This window comes from Camellia sinensis, chromosome 15, assembly GCF_055761805.1.
Source record: "Camellia sinensis isolate YWXY chromosome 15, ASM5576180v1, whole genome shotgun sequence".
Classification (NCBI taxonomy): Eukaryota; Viridiplantae; Streptophyta; class Magnoliopsida; order Ericales; family Theaceae; genus Camellia; species Camellia sinensis.
The window spans coordinates 120,875,416-120,899,538 of record NC_138975.1 but is presented as its reverse complement, the minus strand read 5'-3'; the positions used below and the strand labels follow the sequence as shown (position 1 = coordinate 120,899,538).

The following is a 24,123-nucleotide window of genomic DNA, read 5'->3' as shown; positions in this document are numbered from 1 at the left end:
TCATGCAGGAAGAGAATAAGAGTTGTAGTAGTAAGTGGGTTAGTACCCATTATAAGTAATATTGAATAATTTACTTTCATGAGCAGTAAGAACCAAACCAAACCAAAAGTACTATTGAGTTGTGTCTAGCACATTGTAGTTTCAAACAGGCAACAACAAAAATATGTTACAAACCAAACCACTTGAGCCATACCAAATCAAACCAAAAATATGTCACATTGTAATAACCTATTACAAAAATATTATAGTGTAGAGTGTTTTTCTAGAGAGATTTTGTAGAGGGTACACTTGTTGCGGCAGATATATGAGAAGCAGAATTTGTACCAACAGCAGCAGTTGAAATATCAGAAGCAACATTTGTACCAACAGTTGATGGAAATAGTTCTTTCTTTGCCTTGGGTTCTATTTGGATAGATTGTTGATGTGGTTTTGAAGCAAGAGTTATGATGGAAGGTTCTGCATCATCATTGTTCACTGATGTGATGACATGTTGAAGCATTACTTGTCCACGAAACTGATATTGGCGAGGCTTTAGTTGAATAATGTGATATTCTGGCACATTTAATTTTGGAAGGGCCTCATTTGAAACTTTTCCATCCTGCATAATATATGTAGAATATTTTTAAAATTGGGAAGAAAAATAGTGAATTTGAAGATGAAGCATGTTAATTTATTTGACCTGTGTTGTATGCTTCATTAGGTCAGTAGATGAAATTGAAAAGAACTTTTCTGCATGATCCTGGAATATTGTTGCCATTATTGAACCTGAATTATCTTTGAGTTCAACTTGGAATTTGACTCTGTTTGTTTGTAGTAAGTTATATGTTAGTTTTATTAAATATAAAACATTAGTTATATTAAAAGGTGTAGGGTTAGTTTGTTGTTACCTCGGTTCTGCAATGACCTCTTTTTTTTTACAGTGGAAACAGTTGAAAACAGTTTGATATTTTGCATTTATGGATTTGTAACAATTGTTGCAGCTCATGTACCAAAAAGATTGATCAAGTGAGGTGATGGACATAGTTGCTTTGACCCAGTACATTTTCTAGTAACAGGTGATTAGCAATGGTTACTAATGATATATTTAAGATGCTTAAAGAGTAGAAGAATATGTATGAAGCTTACCGCATCTGGAGAAGATGGAATGCTGCTGATGGAAATGATTTTATCTACTTTAGGACTTGGAGTTGTGATGTTTCGAACATGAGTTTCAAGTGGAGAAGGTAAAGTTCTAATAACTTCTTCATTTTGGATGCACCTGCAGCAATTTATTTTGATATTAGTGTTTGTGAGAAATTATTATTTGAGTTAAAGTATTTGAATTAGATGGTACCAATTGTGAAGTTGGTGTGCAGCTTTGAAGTTAGGGTTGAGCACAAAAGCTGATGTTGGTTTTGTTGATAATGATTGTCCTGTAAAAAATAAATTAAAAAAAAATATGTTTTATATATTTTTAATATTTAGTATAATGTGGTAAGATTATAATTACCGCGAAACGATGAGACTTTAAGCCTGATTGCAATTAGAGTTGGAAATGATTGAGCAATGGCTTGCAATCTCTCTCCTTCATTAGTGACAAATTGACCCCACAAAGTTAAAACTATTGGCATTAACCTGCTACAATTAAGAGAATTTGTTAGTATTGAAATCAAGTTATACTAAACGCAGGTATACAAAATACTTACTCTTCATTAATGAGTACAATTTCTTGTGCAGTTGTGGTTCCATTTTCTGTTGTGATTGTTTTTGGTGGCTTAATTTGAATAACTGCTGCAAGAATATCTGTTATAGATACAAAAACAATAAGAGTATCTAATGAAAAAGTAACTTGATAATTATTTATGTTGATCTAAGAAAATTACCTATGGATGATGTTTCATTGCCAAGATGGTCAGAGAATTCATTGAATGGTACAAAGTGATATGTTGGGGCATTGTTATCTTCATTACTGTTTTCAACATCTCGAATAAGTGTGCTAGCAGTGATTGTCCATTGCCATTGCCATGATTGTGGTGTGATACGGTATTTTTCTTGTAGCAACTTGACAGCAGCATTTGAGACATAGTATGAGTTAAAAACTTTGAAGGTATCTTGGAATTGTTCTATTTGATCTTGATAAAGTATAGCTTGAACTTGTGTACCCTATACAAGTGGTATGTACAACAGAAGTTAATGAGGCAATGAATTATGTAATTATGAATTCAATGAAAAATGTTATTGTTAAGAACCTAAAAAATGAATATGGTAAATATGGTATGTATTATAAAACAAGAATTTGAAAGTGTAACCTCTGCATCAGCCAAAATGAGCCTTTGATATCTTGTTGAGCCTGTTTTTGGGATTCGTGGATTCCACTTTTCCAAAACACGAATCTTTGCTGTCCATTGTTTAGTTGTGCTAGTTATTTTCTTGATAGGTGTTATTTCTTCATTCATCCTGCAAAATTTGTTGTAAGAAACAATTTAACAAGAACTTAATACAACGATAATAGATAATTATAATAAATACAAATAAAATTAAAATTACACTACATAAGAGGAAATTTACCAAAAATTTACAACAAAAAAATGAATTATATACAGCCTGCAAGTGTTAGTAGTTCTTCATAAACAACATTTTTTGTGGTATTGTTATCCAAAGCATGTTGATTTGTTGGTGGAATGAGAACTTTAACATCTGCAGCAGTTGTAGCTCGTGATAGAGCAACATAAAGTTGTCCATGGGAGAATACTGGCTCTCGTAGGTAAAGACCTACTTTTTGTAATGTTTGGCCTTGCGCTTTATTTATTGTCATGGCAAAACATAACTTTACTGGGAATTGTGTTCTAGTAAACTGAACTGGGTATTTTTGATGATCTGAGGGTTGCAATGGTATTCGTGGTATGAAAACCATTTGTCCTTTCCGATCCCCAACAGCAATTTCAGCACAAATGATGAAATCTTTGAGATCTCGACAAATAAGTCGCGTTCCATTGCACAAGCCTATTGAAGGATCTATGTTTCTTAAAGTCATGATCGGACTATTGATTTTCAATTCTAAATGATGAGGTGGGAGACCATTTGGTTCAAGAGAATTCAAGAAGTCTTCATATTGTCCTTGATCATTTGGATCAATTGTCTTGTCGATGCTTGTATATAATCTACCTTTTGTTGGGAATTGTTTGATCAACAAAGCATTTATTTCTTGTACACAATCATTTTTTGGAGTGAGCACAACAGAATTAATCATTGAAATTGGATCTTCTGAGTAGTTCTTGAGATTTGGAAAGACAGTTTGAATCAAGTCTTTGATAGGATTTTCAGCATTTGAAAAATTGTTAGAAATTATCATAGATGCTGGTATTTTGATTTTGTTTTGATCATTGACCGATTCAGATCCATTGCCAATGCGCAATAAGTAATTACTGAAACAAGGATCATGCCTTGCTCGCATATTTTCAGTCAACTTTATTTTCTCAATAGATTTCCATAATTCTGAATTGACCAAGCTAGCATCAATTGAATCATATTTTGTTCCTTTGGGAATGACTGGTGGTATTTGTCGAAAATCACCACCCAAAACTACAACTTTGCCTCCAAAGAGTAACTCTGACTCATTGATATCCTTCAGCATATCATTTAATGCCTCAATGTTTTGCCTCTTGGCCATGGGTGCCTCATCCCAAATGATTAGTTTTGTAGTTCTCAAAAGATTTGCAAGCCCAGTTTGTTTACCTATGTTGCAAGATTTATATGTATCAACATCTATAGGTATTTTGAAACGAGAATGGGCTGTGCGGCCTCCTAGGAGAATAGAAGCTGCTACTCCAGATGTTGCTGTTGCAAGAGCAATGTAATTCTTGGATCTAATTGCTGCCAACAATGCCTTGTATAAAAAGGTCTTACCAGTGCCTCCAGGACCATCTATGAAAAAACACCCTTGATTTCCTGAGAAGACCCTATTTAAGATTTTGTCAAATGCTACTTTTTGTTCCGAGGATAATAGAGAGATAGACTGGTAATCAGCTTCAGAAACAGCAATATTCATTTCTTCTTCAATTTCACGACAAGTCTCTTGATTATCATATGAGAGCATGTTGTCAGAGCAAATATTGAAATCTTTGATATTTTTGCCCATTGATTGAAGAGTTGAATTGATGCTCTGTAGAACTTTTTTGAAAATTTCTTGTTTTGAAAGATTTGTTGTTTTGGCATAATCCTCTGCCATGTAGTCTTTGAATTTTTCCCACAACTGCTTTGGATTATTAGGAGCACAATGAATGAGAATGGTTGCAAACAATCTTCTTAGAGAGTAAGGCATTTGGTAAGAGATTGCTTCCTCCAAGCATTGTTCAAGATTGTTGTCTGATTGTAAGAGACCATAGAGAAGGGCAGCTTCTCGAAAAGTTTTTGCTTTTCTTCCATTTATGGTTCTCAAGGATTCAAATGATGTAGGGCCTCTGATGTTGTTTAGAAGTAACCTAAGGTAATATCTTTCACCTTGTGCAGGATGTGCTGTGACAATGCGTCCAATAACATTGCCCTTTTTTCGCTCAGTCCACATTCTATCTTGTTGCCACCAAACAAAATGTTCAGGGAATTCCTTATATAAATATTTTCCAAGCTTTGCCTTCTCATTTGACTTGTTCATCAAAAAGAATTCAGTCAACATTGTTTTCGAACGGATGGGATTATTTAACACAGAATTTAGGTCATCTGAAGGATTGAAAGTAACAAATTGTTGGTGTTCAAGGTGGATTTGAAGATGGATTACTGATGGGTATATGTCATTCAAAGAGAATGCATAAATTCTCCACATTGCCTCTGGAGGTGAAATCCATCTTGCGGACTGAAATTGTTGGATTTCATCTATGATTTCTGATTGATTTTCTTGAACAATATGGAATGCAATTTTATCATGGCCTTTGTAAATATACGTGTACAAATATTTGACAGCTTTGATTGTTGAACAAATTTCCACATTAATGTGGCAATCATATTTGGCAAGAAGATATGGATTGTACGGAACTACCCAACGGTTATCCAAAATTTGCCCTCTGATTTTCACTTGATTACCATCAGCACGACGCTTGTATATTGGGTATGAGTCTTTGGAAGATCTTGTTATAGGTTCAAAATTTTTGGGATAATGATTTTTGCATTTTCCATTCTTCATGCAAATGTTGTTTGGATTCATTTCACCACAAGGTCCATGCATCATATGTTTCACCACCATAGAAAACAAATGAGGATGTTTTTTTTGATCAGGAAGTTCAGCAGATACGATTGAATCATAAGTATCAGGAGATAAAGGCTTTTGTCCAGGTGCTAGAATTAACAATAGATGCATATGTGGAAGACCTCTCTTTTGAAATTCAATGACGTAAACATATGCAATGACTTTCCCAAAGATTTGATGTTTTATGATGTCATCCTTCAGTTGTTCCATTTTTGCTCTAAAAACGCGAGAGGTTAAATTTGGTCTATTTTGAGCTTCTTCATTAGGTCCTAACTCAGCTTTAATCTCTGGCCATGCTGGATTACAAGTCATTGTAAGAAAGATATCAGGTTTGCCAAATCGCTGGACCAAAGCCATTGCATCAACATAGCGACGTCTAAGATCTCTTGGACTACCTATGAATGACGGTGGTAGTATAACCCTGTGACCAATCTTTGAACCTCTACCTTCACCCGTTGTGACACTGTCTATGATTCCTTGATACAAATCAGCCCTAATTTCTCTTTGTTTGTTTCGAAAGAATTGAAGTCTAGATGTTTCAATCTTGACATACATATCAACACAATACTGCTGAAAGAGACGACCAGAGCGGAGTAAGATTGAAGAATCATTGGGTCGTATTTGAAGCTTGTAGCAGTAGTATTCACGACAAGAAATGGTAGTTTTCTTATTCTTTTGTTTCTGAAACACTGAAATAAATTTTTTTTTAGTTAGGAGTAAATAATTTTTAATACTATTTAATTGATAAGGAGATGATTTATTTACCTTGGGCTTCTTTTATGAGAAGGTCTGAAGCAGTAGTAGCTTGATGAACACTAAGAATAGTTTGTTGATGGCATGTGATTTTTGTTTGGTTTTTGTCAACTCTCTCAATACCATAATGCCATCCAGATTCACCATATGGAAATAACAATGGATATTGTACATAACATCCAAAATACCATTGAACTTTTTCACTATGACCAGAAATTTGATGAACAACAATATCTCTTGAGATTTCTTTGGTTAAGACATCATTTTCAGACCAAATTGCTGCCACTTGTGAGGTTGAAGGTTGATTGTAGACTCTCTGATCTAATGATACATCAGATCTAATAATAATTTGTACAGAGTTCAAAGGATCTATGTGTTCTAATCTCCTGAAGAAGATTGAATATGGATTTAGATGTGAAATCTTTATGAGCCTTTCAAGAATAACAAGATTTAGCTTTTCGGAAGATTTCATTCTGTTTTGGATTTCATGATCAGTGTCATAAAAGTAGAGCTGTAGATGACTAAGATTTTCATCAGAAGATGTAAGCTCATTAATGAAGTGATAAACTTGACCTTGTATATTGAATGTATAGATTCCTTTATTTCTCCGACACAATTCCTTGTCATATTTGACTCCAAAAGATGTGAAAGCAAAGCAATTGTTATATGTTCGAACATACGTACGAAATTCTTTTGCTTCCTCAGAGTTAGAAGTATATAACCAGTCAAGTTCTGGAGGACAGTTACTGGAAACCAAAGAGACTTGTCCACCCATACAACAAAAGCTATTAGGCTCAAGGTAAAACTTTTTCGCCCCACAGAAGTTGCAAGGTCTTTGTAGTGGTAAGATAGCAGGTTGAGTTGGAATGCCGTCTGTTTTTTTGTTAGAAGCCTTCCATATTCGCGAACTACAATTTTCTATGAAGTGGAAGATATAATTTTGTTATTTAGAAAGTTAAGCAAAGAAATTAATTTGTAAAGAATTTAAATTTAGAATCAACCTACATCAGGTTTTGAGCGATGATTTGTTCCGGAAGTGGAACCTATGAAAATTAATGTGTTAATGTTAGATTTGTTGCTATAATTCTATTAGATGATTTATATAAAAAGAATAAGATTCAAACCTTTTTCATAAATACCGAAATAACTTATGTGGGATTTCCCTCTGTTGTCATGACATGTAACAAAGCCAGTTTGAATAGTTGAAACATGATTTCCTAATAAAAATAAGAAGAAAAAGAAAGAAACTAAATGAAATGTTTATCATATGATTTTAAAATTACTATGTTATTATGTAATCACGTTCAATATTTTTTGTTATCAGTTACCTATATGCAATTGTTGCTGATTTGAGCTGCTTCCTTGAATCAATAAATCTCTATTTTTTGTTGACGATGTGCGTTTTCTTTTTTTATCTTGACGGAAGTCTATGGAATGTACCAATAATTCATATGGCAAATATGTTAGATTTACAAGAGATGATATTTTTAAGCTAAGATTAGTACTAAGATAACTAATCTTGATTTAAATCTAATGTTGATTTAAAGGAAAAATTAATACCAACAGAGTTTTCAGCTTGCGAAAGTAGATATTGTTTCTTTTTGGCATATGCCTCTCGCAGTCTCCTATTTTTTTCAAGTCTTTGTTTTTCTGTAAGCAGAGGAATAAAGTATATATGTAAAAAGTTAGTATTTTAATGTTCTTTTCTTTTATATAAGTTATGGGTAAATATGTGTAGAACAAATGTTTGAACAGAAGTTAAAAGTTTTAAAGTAAGTTGTTTTGTACTTTTAACCAAAGATTGATCGGCATCTTCCTGATCGGCACATAATCTTCGTTTTCGCATTTTTGCGTTGCACAACTACATACTAAAACTACATAAAAGAAGTTTATTTTTGTATTAGTAGAATGAATGGATTGTATTGAGCTATGTCTTATGTTTAACAATACTATTTATGTGGAAAAACATTAAATGGTACTAATTGACACATTTATATCATAATATTCTAAAGATAAATAAATTAAAGAATGATAATTATTTGGAATATAACATGCAAAAAAAATATGAAACGAACAAATTTTTAATTGTAGCTAAACAGTTAAAGCAAAGAGAACCTGGCAAAGCTCAGTTAACTTGGTAGAAGAGTGTGGAATTGTGACTACTGCAGATAGAAAAAGAAAGGTAGTTTAGAAATTGAAAATAGCGAAATGGTTTGGATTGGACAGAAATCAAAAGATTGATATTTAAATTAAAGAAATTTATTTCTATACTAATGCTCAAATAGTGGATATTTTTTTTAATTGTCCTTTATAATTATTAATAATACTGTAAAAATGAAATTTTCAATTTTAAAGAAAAGCAAAAATCATATTTTAGCAAACAACAGTTATGGAAAAAAAAAAAGTAACATTTTATTTTAAGGATTTGTAAGAGAAATTTACAGAAGTTTAATATGTGTTTTTATTTTATATGAAGTAATTTTAAAAAAATAGTTTTACTTTGAAAATTAGGATTAAATGCTACAATAAATGAATAAATCATTGAATAAAAAAGTATATGCTGGTATAGTTTCCTTGATTTGGTGAAAATTTTATTTCTCTATTGATTTTATACAAGTTTGATTAAAGGATTTGACCTCATTTTCACAAAAAAATTCATCAAATTTTGGGGTTTGGTGAAGAATTGAAGATGCTGTAAACAGTTAAAAATTAAAGAGTAATAAATATACATGAGAACTTACAATTCAATGCTGAATATTGCAAAAGAAGAGCTGCTTCGAATTTGCTTTGTAAGTAGTACGGACAAACTCCATTTGTAGCAGAAGTGATTCGAGCAACTGTGAACAAGTTCTGATTGTATTTCCTTGTTAAATATGAATATAATAAGACAAATAGGACTGTGTATGGTAGTGATGATGACAGATGTATGGCATAGATGTAAATTGGTGAATTTTTTATTTTTAGTTTTATTTAGCTAAGGGATTTCTTTAAAAGCAAAAGGGTAAAAATGTAAAATAACATTATTGATATCAACCCTAGAGATAAAGATCATTAATCCAGATCTTTAATCCAGATATTGATTGGACATATATTTAATGCAAAAATCAACATAAAAAAATATATATTTTTGTGAAAGTATAATGATAAAAAAGTGAGGCAATTAGAGATTAATTTTATTTTGACATCACTCAAACTTTTAGTATATATTATAAATGTGATTTAAATATAAATTTATAAAGAAAAATCAAATATTTAAATATAAAAAAATTGATGCCAAAAAAAAGTTGTTGACATGTAAACAATTAAATAAAATGTATATTTGAATAATTTATTATTGTTTATAACTTAAAATCTGAACATCCAATTTTATTCAGAAATTTATATTTAAATACCATTTATGATGTTTATTTAGAATTTGTATGGTGTGGAAATAAAATTCCGTAAGTGAAGATGATTAATTTGTGAATTGATTTGACATTTATTTTAATGCAAAAATTAGTAATAAGAGGAGTATATTTCACTTGTATCACAAAACAATAATAAATTATTCAAATATACATTTTATTTAATTGTTTACATGTCAACAACTTTTTTTTGGCATCAATTTTTTATATTTAAATATTTGATTATTATTCAGAAATTTATATTTAAATACCATTTATGATGTTTATTTAGAATTTGTATGGTGTGGAAATAAAATTCCATAAGTGAAGATGATTAATTTGTGAATTGATTTGACATTTATTTTAATTCAAAAATTATTAATAAGAGGAGTATATTTCACTTGTATCACAAAATTATGAAGATTGTCCTTCTATGAAAATAAATAAAGGGGTAAAATAATGAAAGGTCTGGATAAGTATGAAATTTGTCTAAAAATATAATGGTAAAAAAAAGTCAAACATTTTAAGTGGAGATGATCAATTCATAAATTGATTTGACACATTTAATGGAAAACCCAGCAGTAAAATTGCTGGATTTCACCTTTGGCTACCATGGAAAGGATTTGACACAGTAAAAAAATTAATAATTAATGTCCATTTATTGATTGAACACCAAATGGACAATGCAACATGATAAATACTATATTTTTATTTAATATATAAAGATAAATATTGTGGTTTATACAAATTGTAATGTATATATAAACAACAATTAAAAATAATAATTTGGTTGTGCATTTTGTTAATATAAGTATTAACATTTAATTTAATGCATAAATTTAATTAATTGTTTTTTTGGGGGTATATATTTGATTAAAATTTATCTTATTTATTTGCTGTTGGATATTTTATATTTTTAAAACTAAAACAGTCAAATAGCAAGGTTTAATTTAATGTATACTCTCATAATTTAATGTATACTCTCATAATTTAATGTATACTCTCATTTTATAAATATTATATATTTGGTGCAAATTAACGATGGTATAGCAATAACTCACTGCTCAAACCCTCAAAAAAAAACATAGCATAGCCAAAATGAGACAATATCACATGCAAATCAATAGGAATTTTAATAATATGTTAATCTAAGAAAAAACAAATTAAGCACATTAAATCTAAACATAAATACAAATAGAAGAAAAAAACATAAATACAAATAGAAGAAAAATAAAGAATGCATACAAAAAAGTAGTACAACTTTTTACATGTGCATAAATATAAAAGCCAACAACTATAACTACTTAAAATATTTGAAAATTATGTTTGGATCTTTATAACAAACACACTGAACAACATGAAATATATATCTATATATAAAGAACTACATAATACAAAAATCTAAGATAAAACTAAGATGAAGCACTACTTTCATCATAACGCAACTCAAATTTAGAACCATCATATCTCTTTATAAATTCTTCTTTTTTTTTAGCAATATCTTCTGAGATCTTTTTTCATATTCAATAAGTAGCTCTAGCTTTGGGTATTCGGTGAGTAGAGCCGGCAGAGTTCCAGTTGATGCCTTGTTATAATAGATCTCCTCCCTCTTAAACCATCGAAAGAATTCCTCGATTTCTTGTTTTAACTGAACAAATTCATTGATAGGTTCACTTGATATGGATGGCTTGGAAATCTCAGAACAATCGGGATTAAGGGCAACATGAGTTGTTGATTGATTAGTTGATGGAGAAAATGCAACCTTTTGCTTGCTATTGCCTCCAGTAAGAGGCCATGAACGACCTTTCATATTTAATATATGATTGCTGGAAGCAAGATAAAACAATAAACAAAAGAGGCAAATATGAATATTTTGAAAAAACAGTTAAAAATATAACAAATTTAAATAGACAACATTCACATTAGTTTTTAACATTATGTGTTTTCAACCAACACATTTTAATGAATATGAATACAATTCAAAGGCAACAAGTTTATCAAAGAATATTTCTTTGATAAACAATTCGAAAGAAAAAAGAAAAAAGAAGAAAGAAAAAAGGAAAAGATAAACAATTCATTCCTATGTTTGGTTATACACTTTGAAATACACATTCATTTCTATGTTCTAAGCACATTCATTCAAGTTTTTATCAAAACCAGTAAACCAATGTAACCGCCCATTAACAGTCCCAACTATAACCCATTAAACCGCCCAACATCTCATAATTTTAGACCAAACCACCGATCTAAAGAATTTGGATATAATAAAAATAATTTTACAATATACATAATTCATCTCATATCCTAAACATATTGTATTTCATTATATCCAAATCCAATATGGACAACTAAACAAGGCCTATATGGCTAGAACCAACCAAGCAATAAAGTAATCCAGTTTACAACTTAATTATTGGACTACAATTAACTACAAAACAAAGTTAACAATGCAATTAATCCAAAATAATGTTGGCACTGTTGACATTGTCTGTAGTGCTACTGATCAATTAATCTAAAAAAACAAATGAATTTGTGATTATTGATCAACTAATCCGGAGACACAAGTGAATTTGTGATTTTTGACAATTTAGGATCACGTAAGTTTTGGTGGGTATTTCATTTATAAATTGACTGGATAATTAATTATACACATCATATTTTAGACTTACTTCAATCTTTAATTTTTTGAAATATCACTAACTTGGTTGTTATTGTGTGACTCAGGAGGATTTCCTTTGGACTTTTCTAACTGTTGAAGTGAGGACACTACATATTGTGCAGAAGCAAGCTACAAGCACACACTTCTTATACACCCACATTTTTATGTTACATAAACTGATGACATATATATGGTCCACTATAAAAACAAAAACAAAAAAAAATACTTATTCTAATATTATATTACATGACAAAGGCATGGATGCGGTTTTTAAGGTGTATCCTCTTTTTTTCATTTATTTTTCCCCCTTTTTTCAAAGTCAATTGATTGACTTTGTGAAGCCGTAAGACAGAGAGAGTCTAATGTTTGTTTATGCTATGCCTCTTTTCTTCATTATACTTAATTTGTCTAAACCAGCAGCTTTGTTTGATAATGTAGACTGAAGGAGTCTTTGTTTTATTGTATTTGTAATGAACAAGCTCAGTTTGAATTGGAAAAAGTGTGCAACTGCTTCTGTGTGCTTCTCTGATATTTGCAGTGAATATTTATTTGATTTATTATGTCTTTGCTCTGATTCTCAATTTGTCTGGATTGAACAATTGTGCACCAGAAAACTTAGATCAAGAGAATGTCATGCTCATGGGAAATGAGTTTTGGTTTCTCTGAGGTACTCTATTAAAAGTAACATACATTTTATTGAATAAAACTTTTTACCTTTTAAGTACTTTTCATCCTTCCGAGTACATAGAGTTGACTAATCAAAATTTTGCTAGGTTTGATAAAGATGTTTGAAACAATTAGTTTTGGTTGCTTCAATATGAACCTCCTGTTTTGGTGGGTATTGTATGTTATTTATCTTTGCGTTTTCTTACCATGTGCACTAAGTTTAATTGCTTTGACCTTACTAAAAAGGATGTATATCAGAACTGTAAGGTTTATTATATTTTTTTTCACAAACTGTTAAGGAGGTTAGTGTAATTTACCTTATGTTCTATTTATCTTCAATTTCATGATGCTTTTCTTAAATTTTGCTTATACAGATCTCGTAGTTGTTCATTATATGTGTTATAAGATGCTTTGGTTTGATCTTTTAATGAAGCTAAGTTGAGCTCCATTGCTAGAGGGTGGAGTTTAGCGGCACAAAATAGTGATGTGTATTCTCCAAAACTTGTAGATTTTATTTGTAAATTTTTATGGATTTCTTATGTAGTAAAACTTTTGGATTTTGTGTGGAGAAAGAATCAATAGCTAAATTTTGTGATTTAGGAATTTCTGCAGCTTTTCTCCACTTTTAAGCCCCACACCTCTTCCCCCCAACTACCTGGATCTCACAAGTGAATCAAAAGTTGGATCTACATTAAATCCTCACTTGAATTGCACCATTGGCTTTCTAATGAATTTTCCATTGCTGTGTGGGTTTTGCTCAATTTTGAAGTACAATAAAAAGGTTTTTGCTAAGCTGTTTTTGCGGTTAAATTAAAAATTTGACATGTTGTGTTCAGTTCATTTGGGTATTGTGATTGTGGATTCCTATTTGGTTTCGTAATGAATTTTGCAATACCCTTGTCATTTTTAAGAATTGTCAAGTATAATAAAGCCTTCTATAACATTCTATGATTGGAGATTAATGGGTTCAATTACACTTTTGTCTTTATGATTAATACGCTTTTGTTTTTATGTGGGTTTTGCTCAATTTTGAAGTACAATAAAAAACTTTTATGGCATTAGAAAATTCAAAATGCAAGGAATTTGGGGTGGTGTTAACAACGCAGGACCTGGACAAGCATTTAGAAAATTCTCATTTATTCATTCAAAGACAATTTCTTTATTAAAAATGTATTGTACGAAACACAAATATTATAAAATATTGATTAATGGGCAACCCAAAAAAGGGGAAAAGAAAAGAAAAATGGGGGAAAAGATGAGAGGAAGCAACGGCGTAGATGTAGGGAAGAAAGGGGGAACTCCAGACAACCCACATAGTTCTCTTAACTCAAAGTTTGGTTGTACATTGGATAGATAAGAAAAATTAAAACAAAAGTGCAATTGTGAAATTACACCAAATGTTTTGGAGTTGATCATTCGAAATGCAAACATTTGTATAATTTATTCAATGCAGTTTTTGTTTTGTCTAAGTTGAAATAATGAACATATGATGCTTGAGATCATTATAACAATTATCTAAAACATCATGTTTGCAAATTATCAAGTAACAATTTACCCTTAATTTATGGTTTCAGAAATTATGATAGCTAAATATTGGAAGGTACATACCTTGATCTTGTTAATCCTATGTATTTGACAAACTATATTGTTGTAACAAAATCCATTATTTCCCTGCAATAGAGACCGAGAAAGTGTAATCTTAGCCTACAACAACTCTCTTAAATCGCATATTTGTGCACACATAATCAGAGAAAGAAGAAATGCATATCCATGTCTACATGATTGCTATTATACACCTACAATTTGTTTATTAAATGCTACACAAATGAAAAAAAAAAAATATAAAGCAAGTAACAAAATCTACTAAAGGTAAGAGAGGAAATTATAAAATTTATTGCAAACTCACAATACAAAGAAATATGAAACCACTAAATATGAAGCAAACCATTGGCGAAGACTCCAATGGCTATGTGTAGTTTTCCTCACATTTCTATTTAACCCTCTATAGTGGCCTAAGGCATTGACCCCCAATCAAATTAAAACTTGATTCATGCTAATGTGGTAAAATTCTCTTTTATGAATGAAACTCAAACAAAAGTCATTCCAAACCCCCCCCCCCCCCAAAAAAAAAAAAAAAAAAGAGCAATCAAGAAAAAAGATTGGACCTTTAACCATTCAAATCAACATTTAAAAGTGATCTTAACAAATAGTTTAGGTTTATTGAACTTTTGACACAGATGATATATTTTTCAATTTAATCAAAGGAATAAAAAAGCAATACAAAGGTAGATCATAATAAAAAAATAAAAAATAAAATGAAAAGAATGTAATGTCAAAAGGGCGTTGTAAGCTTTGCAACCAAAAAGCAATTGGCGCTAATGATTTACACAGTTAATTTGATCATGTGTTAGATTAGTAAGCAAACTAAAGTATCCTGGGTAGACGATGCTACTTTAAATACATTCTTGGCTAATGTTGTTAATCAAAAGAAAAGGGAAGGAGAATGGAACATTATACTCTAACTAAGCATCAAGCAACATACAGTAGTTTAGGTATAAATGAAACTTTATGAAGTTTGATTTAGGCAGTAAGATTTAAAAAGTAGGAAAAAAAGAAACACAAACACCCATTGAAAAATTGATATTCATGAGTAACTAAAATCAATAAAATAAGTTCTTAACTAATATTACATAACACCTAATCTTCCAGATTACAAACACCCATAAGTCATGATCAAACACAAAAATAAAAAGCTAAGCCAGAGATAAGAAAAATTAAATTTTGATAATAAAACAAACAAAAAAAAAATCCAACCAAAATGCTTTTAAGTAATTAGGCCAATTCACAAATTTTCCAAAATAATTGAATTGCATCAAATCAAAATGCAAAAGCAAGAAAGAAATTAGCTCACACAAAATTATTTCCTGCAATATCCACAAGTGAATTTCAAATGAATATATATATATATGTATATTCACATAATTTATTACAATGATTACATAATAACACATTATCTACACTATATATATATATACAATTTTTCATTTTTTATTTGTAAATTCTTAAGTAATACTCATCTCTCTCTCTAGACACAAACACAGTCACTGATGGGTCGAAACACTACATAAATAGATAAAACACATATATAGTGAAAGACATTAAGGTAGAATGGCAATGGTGAGGAGTTTTAATTATTACGTTACAATTTTTTGATTAATATCATAATTTAAAGACATTATAAATATATATAATTAAGAAAAATTATAAACATATATAAAATTCATCATACAAAAAAAAACTTGACAAGAATGATATGGTAATGTCATTATTATAAATAAATCAATTTTCAATAGTGGCCTCCTGAAATCTACTTTTTCGTTTTAAGTGGATTTTTTTTTTCTCCATCAAAAAACTCTCATTTTGCCAAGTGAATTTTTTTCTCTATAAAAAAGACATTACATGATAAATTGTACAAGCATTATACCAAGCAATGGTAAATTGTACAAGCTGTAGGGACCAAGGCTAATTTTCTTATAAGAAAAATTCAACGTGAATATTGAAACTATAAATCAGATATTTTTGAGACATATTTTTGTTAATACCATCTCAAGATTTCACATAAATAATAATATAGACAGATATTATGATCCACTGAAAATAATGTCATAGTCGAAACAGTTTTCAAATGCTCATTGGCATCCCACAAACTTGGAGAAGGGAGGATGCTCCTCTTTTGAGAACACTCCATCAGAGCTTGAAACTCCCCAAAGGTTGCACACAACTCCAGAGAACCCAACCAGAAGACATCTCAATAAATTCAACAATTATAAAAATTCTAAGGAAAAAAATATATATATAAAGCAAGTAACAAAATCTACTAAAGGTAAGAGAGGAAATTATAAAATTTATTGCAAACTCACAATACAAAGAAATATGAAACCACTAAATATGAAGCAAACCATTGGCGAAGACTCCAATGGCTATGTGTAGTTTTCCTCACATTTCTATTTAACCCTCTATAGTGGCCTAAGGCATTGACCCCCAATCAAATTAAAACTTGATTCATGCTAATGTGGTAAAATTCTCTTTTATGAATGAAACTCAAACAAAAGTCATTCCAAAACCCCCCCCCCCCCCCCAAAAAAAAAAAAAAAAAAGCAATCAAGAAAAAAGATTGGACCTTTAACCATTCAAATCAACATTTAAAAGTGATCTTAACAAATAGTTTAGGTTTATTGAACTTTTGACACAGATGATATATTTTTCAATTTAATCAAAGGAATAAAAAAGCAATACAAAGGTAGACCATAATAAAAAAATAAAAAATAAAATGAAAAGAATGTAATGTCAAAAGGGCGTTGTAAGCTTTGCAACCAAAAAGCAATTGGCGCTAATGACTTACACAGTTAATTTGATCATGTGTTAGATTAGTAAGCAAACTAAAGTATCCTGGGTAGACGATGCTACTTTAAATACATTCTTGGCTAATGTTGTTAATCAAAAGAAAAGGGAAGGAGAATGGAACATTATACTCTAACTAAGCATCAAGCAACATACAGTAGTTTAGGTATAAATGAAACTTTATGAAGTTTGATTTAGGCAGTAAGATTTAAAAAGTAGGAAAAAAAGAAACACAAACACCCATTGAAAAATTGATATTCATGAGTAACTAAAATCAATAAAATAAGTTCTTAACTAATATTACATAACACCTAATCTTCCAGATTACAAACACCCATAAGTCATGATCAAACACAAAAATAAAAAGCTAAGCCAGAGATAAGAAAAATTAAATTTTGATAATAAAACAAACAAAAAAAAAATCCAACCAAAATGCTTTTAAGTAATTAGGCCAATTCACAAATTTTCCAAAATAATTGAATTGCATCAAATCAAAATGCAAAAGCAAGAAAGAAATTAGCTCACACAAAATTATTTCCTGCAATATCCACAAGTGAATTTCAAATGAATATATATATATATATGTATATTCACATAATTTATTACAATGATTACATAATAACACATTATCTACACTATATATATATATACAATTTTTCATTTTTTATTTGTAAATTCTTAAGTAATACTCATCTCTCTCTCTAGACACAAACACAGTCACTGATGGGTCGAAACACTATATAAATAGATAAAACACATATATAGTGAAAGACATTAAGGTACGATGGCAATGGTGAGGAGTTTTAATTATTACGTTACAATTTTTTGATTAATATCATAATTTAAAGACATTATAAATATATATAATTAAGAAAAATTATAAGCATATATAAAATTCATCATACAAAAAAAAACTTGACAAGAATGATATGGTAATGTCATTATTATAAATAAATCAATTTTCAATAGTGGCCTCCTGAAATCTACTTTTTCGTTTTAAGTGGATTTTTTTTTTCTCCATCAAAAAACTCTCATTTTGCCAAGTGAATTTTTTTCTCTATAAAAAAAACATTACATGATAAATTGTACAAGCATTATACCAAGCAATGGTAAATTGTACAAGCTGTAGGGACCAAGGCTAATTTTCTTATAAGAAAAATTCAACGTGAATATTGAAACTATAAATCAGATATTTTTGAGACATATTTTTGTTAATACCATCTCAAGATTTCACATAAATAATAATATAGACAGATATTATGATCCACTGAAAATAATGTCATAGTCGAAACAGTTTTCAAATGCTCATTGGCATCCCACAAACTTGGAGAAGGGAGGATGCTCCTCTTTTGAGAACACTCCATCAGAGCTTGAAACTCCCCAAAGGTTGCACACAACTCCAGAGAACCCAACCAGAAGACATCTCAATAAATTCAACAATTATAAAAATTCTAAGGAAAAAAATATATATATATAAAGCAAGTAACAAAATCTACTAAAGGTAAGAGAGGAAATTATAAAATTTATTGCAAACTCACAATACAAAGAAATATGAAACCACTAAATATGAAGCAAACCATTGGCGAAGACTCCAATGGCTATGTGTAGTTTTCCTCACATTTCTATTTAACCCTCTATAGTGGCCTAAGGCATTGACCCCCAATCAAATTAAAACTTGATTCATGCTAATGTGGTAAAATTCTCTTTTATGAATGAAACTCAAACAAAAGTCATTCCAAAACCCCCCCCCCCAAAAAAAAAAAAAAAAAGCAATCAAGAAAAAAGATTGGACCTTTAACCATTCAAATCAACATTTAAAAGTGATCTTAACAAATAGTTTAGGTTTATTGAACTTTTGACACAGATGATATATTTTTCAATTTAATCAAAGGAATAAAAAAGCAATACAAAGGTAGACCATAATAAAAAAATAAAAAATAAAATGAAAAGAATGTAATGTCAAAAGGGCATTGTAAGCTTTGCAACCAAAAAGCAATTGGCGCTAATGACTTACACAGTTAATTTGATCATGTGTTAGATTAGTAAGCAAACTAAAGTATCCTGGGTAGACGATGCTACTTTAAATACATTCTTGGCTAATGTTGTTAATCAAAAGAAAAGGGAAGGAGAATGGAACATTATACTCTAACTAAGCATCAAGCAACATACAGTAGTTTAGGTATAAATGAAACTTTATGAAGTTTGATTTAGGCAGTAAGATTTAAAAAGTAGGAAAAAAAGAAACACAAACACCCATTGAAAAATTGATATTCATGAGTAACTAAAATCAATAAAATAAGTTCTTAACTAATATTACATAACACCTAATCTTCCAGATTACAAACACCCATAAGTCATGATCAAACACAAAAATAAAAAGCTAAGCCAGAGATAAGAAAAATTAAATTTTGATAATAAAACAAACAAAAAAAAAATCCAACCAAAATGCTTTTAAGTAATTAGGCCAATTCACAAATTTTCCAAAATAATTGAATTGCATCAAATCAAAATGCAAAAGCAAGAAAGAAATTAGCTCACACAAAATTATTTCCTGCAATATCCACAAGTGAATTTCAAATGAATATATATATATATGTATATTCACATAATTTATTACAATGATTACATAATAACACATTATCTACACTATATATATATATACAATTTTTCATTTTTTATTTGTAAATTCTTAAGTAATACTCATCTCTCTCTCTAGACACAAACACAGTCACTGATGGGTCGAAACACTACATAAATAGATAAAACACATATATAGTGAAAGACATTAAGGTAGAATGGCAATGGTGAGGAGTTTTAATTATTACGTTACAATTTTTTGATTAATATCATAATTTAAAGACATTATAAATATATATAATTAAGAAAAATTATAAACATATATAAAATTCATCATACAAAAAAAAACTTGACAAGAATGATATGGTAATGTCATTATTATAAATAAATCAATTTTCAATAGTGGCCTCCTGAAATCTACTTTTTCGTTTTAAGTGGATTTTTTTTTTCTCCATCAAAAAACTCTCATTTTGCCAAGTGAATTTTTTTCTCTATAAAAAAAACATTACATGATAAATTGCACAAGCATTATACCAAGCAATGGTAAATTGTACAAGCTGTAGGGACCAAGGCTAATTTTCTTATAAGAAAAATTCAACGTGAATATTGAAACTATAAATCAGATATTTTTGAGACATATTTTTGTTAATACCATCTCAAGATTTCACATAAATAATAATATAGATAGATATTATGATCCACTGAAAATAATGTCATAGTCGAAACAGTTTTCAAATGCTCATTGGCATCCCACAAACTTGGAGAAGGGAGGATGCTCCTCTCTTGAGAATAGTCCATCAGAGCTTGAAACTCCCCAAAAGTTGCACACAACTCCAGAGAACCCAACCAGAAGACATCTCAATAAATTCAACAATTATAAAAATTCTAAGGAAAAAAAAATATATATAAAGCAAGTAACAAAATCTACTAAAGGTAAGAGAGGAAATTATAAAATTTATTGCAAACTCACAATATAAAGAAATATGAAACCACTAAATATGAAGCAAACCATTGGCGAAGACTCCAATGGCTATGTGTAGTTTTCCTACATTTCTATTTAACCCTCTATAGTGGCCTAAGGCATTGACCCCCAATCAAATTAAAACTTGATTCATGCTAATGTGGTAAAATTCTCTTTTATGAATGAAACTCAAACAAAAGTCATTCCAAACCCCCCCCCCCCCCCAAAAAAAAAAAAAAAGAGCAATCAAGAAAAAAGATTGGACCTTTAACCATTCAAATCAACATTTAAAAGTGATCTTAACAAATAGTTCAGGTTTATTGAACTTTTGACACAGATGATATATTTTTCAATTTAATCAAAGGAATAAAAAAGCAATACAAAGGTAGACCATAATAAAAAAATAAAAAAAAAATGAAAAGAATGTAATGTCAAAAGGGCGTTGTAAGCTTTGCAACCAAAAAGCAATTGGCGCTAATGACTTACACAGTTAATTTGATCATGTGTTAGATTAGTAAGCAAACTAAAGTATCCTGGGTAGACGATGCTACTTTAAATACATTCTTGGCTAATGTTGTTAATCAAAAGAAAAGGGAAGGAGAATGGAACATTATACTCTAACTAAGCATCAAGCAACATACAGTAGTTTAGGTATAAATGAAACTTTATGAAGTTTGATTTAGGCAGTAAGATTTAAAAAGTAGGAAAAAAAGAAACACAAACACCCATTGAAAAATTGATATTCATGAGTAACTAAAATCAATAAAATAAGTTCTTAACTAATATTACATAACACCTAATCTTCCAGATTACAAACACCCATAAGTCATGATCAAACACAAAAATAAAAAGCTAAGCCAGAGATAAGAAAAATTAAATTTTGATAATAAAACAAACAAAAAAAAAATCCAACCAAAATGCTTTTAAGTAATTAGGCCAATTCACAAATTTTCCAAAATAATTGAATTGCATCAAATCAAAATGCAAAAGCAAGAAAGAAATTAGCTCACACAAAATTATTTCCTGCAATATCCACAAGTGAATTTCAAATGAATATATATATATATATATGTATATTCACATAATTTATTACAATGATTACATAATAACACATTATCTACACTATATATATATATACAATTTTTCATTTTTTATTTGTAAATTCTTAAGTAATACTCATCTCTCTCTCTAGACACAAACACAGTCACTGATGGGTCGAAACACTATATAAATAGATAAAACACATATATAGTGAAAGACATTAAGGTACGATGGCAATGGTGAGGAGTTTTAATTATTACGTTACAATTTTTTGATTAATATCATAATTTAAAGACATTATAAATATATATAATTAAGAAAAATTATAAGCATATATAAAATTCATCATACAAAAAAAAACTTGACAAGAATGATATGGTAATGTCATTATTATAAATAAATCAATTTTCAATAGTGGCCTCCTGAAATCTACTTTTTCGTTTTAAGTGGATTTTTTTTTTTTCTCCATCAAAAAACTCTCATTTTGCCAAGTGAATTTTTTTCTCTATAAAAAAAACATTACATGATAAATTGTACAAGCATTATACCAAGCAATGGTAAATTGTACAAGCTGTAGGGACCAAGGCTAATTTTCTTATAAGAAAAATTCAACGTGAATATTGAAACTATAAATCAGATATTTTTGAGACATATTTTTGTTAATACCATCTCAAGATTTCACATAAATAATAATATAGATAGATATTATGATCCACTGAAAATAATGTCATAGTCGAAACAGTTTTCAAATGCTCATTGGCATCCCACAAACTTGGAGAAGGGAGGATGCTCCTCTTTTGAGAACACTCCATCAGAGCTTGAAACTCCCCAAAAGTTGCGCACAACTCCAGAGAACCCAACCAGAAGACATCTCAATCAATTCAACAATTATAAAAATTCTAAGGAAATCCACAGTTTTCAAAACTGATCTTTATTACCCACATTTAATTTCAATACATAACAAAAACTCTCAATTTCTACCTTCTAGGGTTTGAATAAAAATGGAAAAAATTAAATTAAATTAACTAATGAGAAAGATAAAGAACACGGAACCAAAGAAAATTAAAACAACAATAAAATTGAAACCCTAATGAAAAACAAGAAGCCACAAAATATACACACATACACACAGTAAACATCATGGAAACAATAATAAAAAGAACAAAACCCCAACTAATTAACAGAACCAAAGAAAATTAAAACACTTTACAAACCCTAACTGGATCAAAAGGAACCTAAAATCGAAATACCTAACATTCTTCATGTATGTCTTTACCTTAATAGAAGCTTGTGTCGTATTCTTCCATCCTTGGGCTCAATTTTCGTTTGATTCGCTGCTGAACACTATGAATACCCACAAAATCAAACAAATCGCCACCACAGAGGAGACCTCATCGGCGGTCGCCAAAGGAGAAAAGAGGGAGGAGATCGGTGAGAGGAGAGAGGAGAGAGGAGATCGGTGAGAGCAGGTAGGAGGTGAGATTGGTGAGATCGGTGAGAGAATGGAGGGTTCTCTGTACAGAGTGCAGAGAAGAGAGTTGTAAACAGCTGTAAGTAATTTGAGGTATTTTTCCATCAATACCCTTGCATCCAAAGAAGAAAAGTTATAAAGTACAAGGTTAAAATTGACTTTTCAACTATTACAAAACACTGTTTATATTTGGCTGAAATTACTGTTCATGTTGCATCGGTGCTTTATATATATTGTATAGATATAGAAATATATAATGAAATAATATAATTACAATAATCAAATCAATTTAATTTTTTTTTAATACAAATAATCAATACAAAAGAATTTGAAATATCAACAAATTAAGTTATCAAAATAGAGCTTGACAACAGGCCGGGGCGGGGTGGGGATCACACTTCCCATCCTAGATTCCCGATGGTAAAAAATTTTCCGTTCCCGGCCCCGATTCTCGACGGGAAACCTATCACAATTCGCGTCCTCGTCTCTCCCTCTAATGGGGATCGGGTTTCCCTGACCCCAAAAATTTCTCGGACCAAAAAAAAAAAACAAAACAAAACAAAAAACCAAATAGTAGCAGCAAAGTTAGCAATAACAACGATTCAACAACATCATCAACCAAAATCAACAACAACATCATCAACATCACAATGAGAGAGCGATCGCGAGTGAGATCCAAGCCACATGAGGATAACAGGATTTGGCGGCACGATGGGCATGAGGAGTGAGATCCAAGCTACATGAGACAAATCGGAGACTTGGTAACCCCGTTGAGTTTGGCGTTGATGGTCGAGATTTGAGTTCAATAGTGATGAGAGGAGAGAGATGAGGACAGCAGAAAGAGGGAGATCGGCAGTGAGGGAGAAAAGGACAATAGTGGAGGAGGGAGGCTTTTGGAGAGAGAGAGAAACTGAGAGAGAGATAAGAGGCCATGTGAGTGAATTGTGTTTGCGTTTTTTGGGTTTGGTTTATATATATGTGTATGGGGATATG

At 30.2% G+C, this 24,123-nt stretch overlaps 2 protein-coding genes and 1 long non-coding RNA gene across 10 annotated transcripts; all 3 read right to left on the bottom strand.

Moving 5' to 3' along the window:
* Positions 1-89: 89 nt before the first annotated feature.
* LOC114323068 (replication protein A 70 kDa DNA-binding subunit B) lies at positions 90-9,120 on the bottom strand. 8 transcript variants are annotated; one of them, XM_082908848.1, is made up of 15 exons: positions 8,713-9,119; positions 8,087-8,133; positions 7,760-7,845; positions 7,532-7,621; positions 7,300-7,398; positions 7,096-7,188; positions 2,289-2,436; positions 1,863-2,142; positions 1,686-1,782; positions 1,490-1,617; positions 1,334-1,412; positions 1,126-1,258; positions 888-1,045; positions 680-800; positions 90-598 (listed from the first exon to the last, which is right to left on the bottom strand). In XM_082908848.1, the coding sequence occupies exons 7-15, from the start codon at positions 2,433-2,435 to the stop codon at positions 263-265; spliced, it is 1,479 nt and encodes a 492-aa protein (XP_082764974.1). In that variant the 5' UTR covers position 2,436; positions 7,096-7,188; positions 7,300-7,398; positions 7,532-7,621; positions 7,760-7,845; positions 8,087-8,133; positions 8,713-9,119; the 3' UTR covers positions 90-262. The 8 variants fall into 8 exon arrangements, with proteins under 8 accessions (XP_082764974.1, XP_082764977.1, XP_082764978.1 ...); XM_082908851.1 differs by lacking the exons at positions 7,096-7,188; positions 7,300-7,398; positions 7,532-7,621; positions 7,760-7,845 and having other exon boundaries at positions 1,686-1,767; positions 8,713-9,120; XM_082908852.1 differs by lacking the exons at positions 7,096-7,188; positions 7,300-7,398; positions 7,532-7,621; positions 7,760-7,845 and having other exon boundaries at positions 1,490-1,614; positions 1,686-1,767.
* On the bottom strand, positions 2,573-6,746 carry LOC114323072 (uncharacterized). Its single transcript, XM_082908533.1, has 2 exons — positions 5,984-6,746; positions 2,573-5,907 (listed from the first exon to the last, which is right to left on the bottom strand). The coding sequence occupies exons 1-2, from the start codon at positions 6,744-6,746 to the stop codon at positions 2,573-2,575; spliced, it is 4,098 nt and encodes a 1,365-aa protein (XP_082764659.1).
* Positions 9,121-10,574: 1,454 nt separating the features above from the next.
* Positions 10,575-23,184, bottom strand: LOC114307597 (uncharacterized). Its single transcript, XR_014356918.1, has 3 exons — positions 22,936-23,184; positions 14,288-14,350; positions 10,575-11,180 (listed from the first exon to the last, which is right to left on the bottom strand). It is a non-coding gene; the product is annotated as an uncharacterized LOC114307597 (long non-coding RNA).
* Between the last annotated feature and the right edge of the window lie 939 nt (positions 23,185-24,123).

Excerpts from the sequence above, each read along its gene's own strand:
- LOC114323068 (XM_082908848.1), bottom strand. The coding sequence starts at position 2,435 with ATGAATGAAGAAATAACACCTATCAAGAAAATAACTAGCACAACTAAA. Across the intron at positions 2,143-2,288 it reads TCATTTTGGCTGATGCAGAG|GGTACACAAGTTCAAGCTAT; the intron begins GTTACACTTTCA and ends CCACTTGTATAG. Across the intron at positions 1,413-1,489 it reads TAAAGTCTCATCGTTTCGCG|GACAATCATTATCAACAAAA; the intron begins GTAATTATAATC and ends TATTTTTTACAG.
- LOC114323072 (XM_082908533.1), bottom strand. The coding sequence starts at position 6,746 with ATGGGTGGACAAGTCTCTTTGGTTTCCAGTAACTGTCCTCCAGAACTT. Across the intron at positions 5,908-5,983 it reads TCTCATAAAAGAAGCCCAAG|TGTTTCAGAAACAAAAGAAT; the intron begins GTAAATAAATCA and ends AATTTATTTCAG.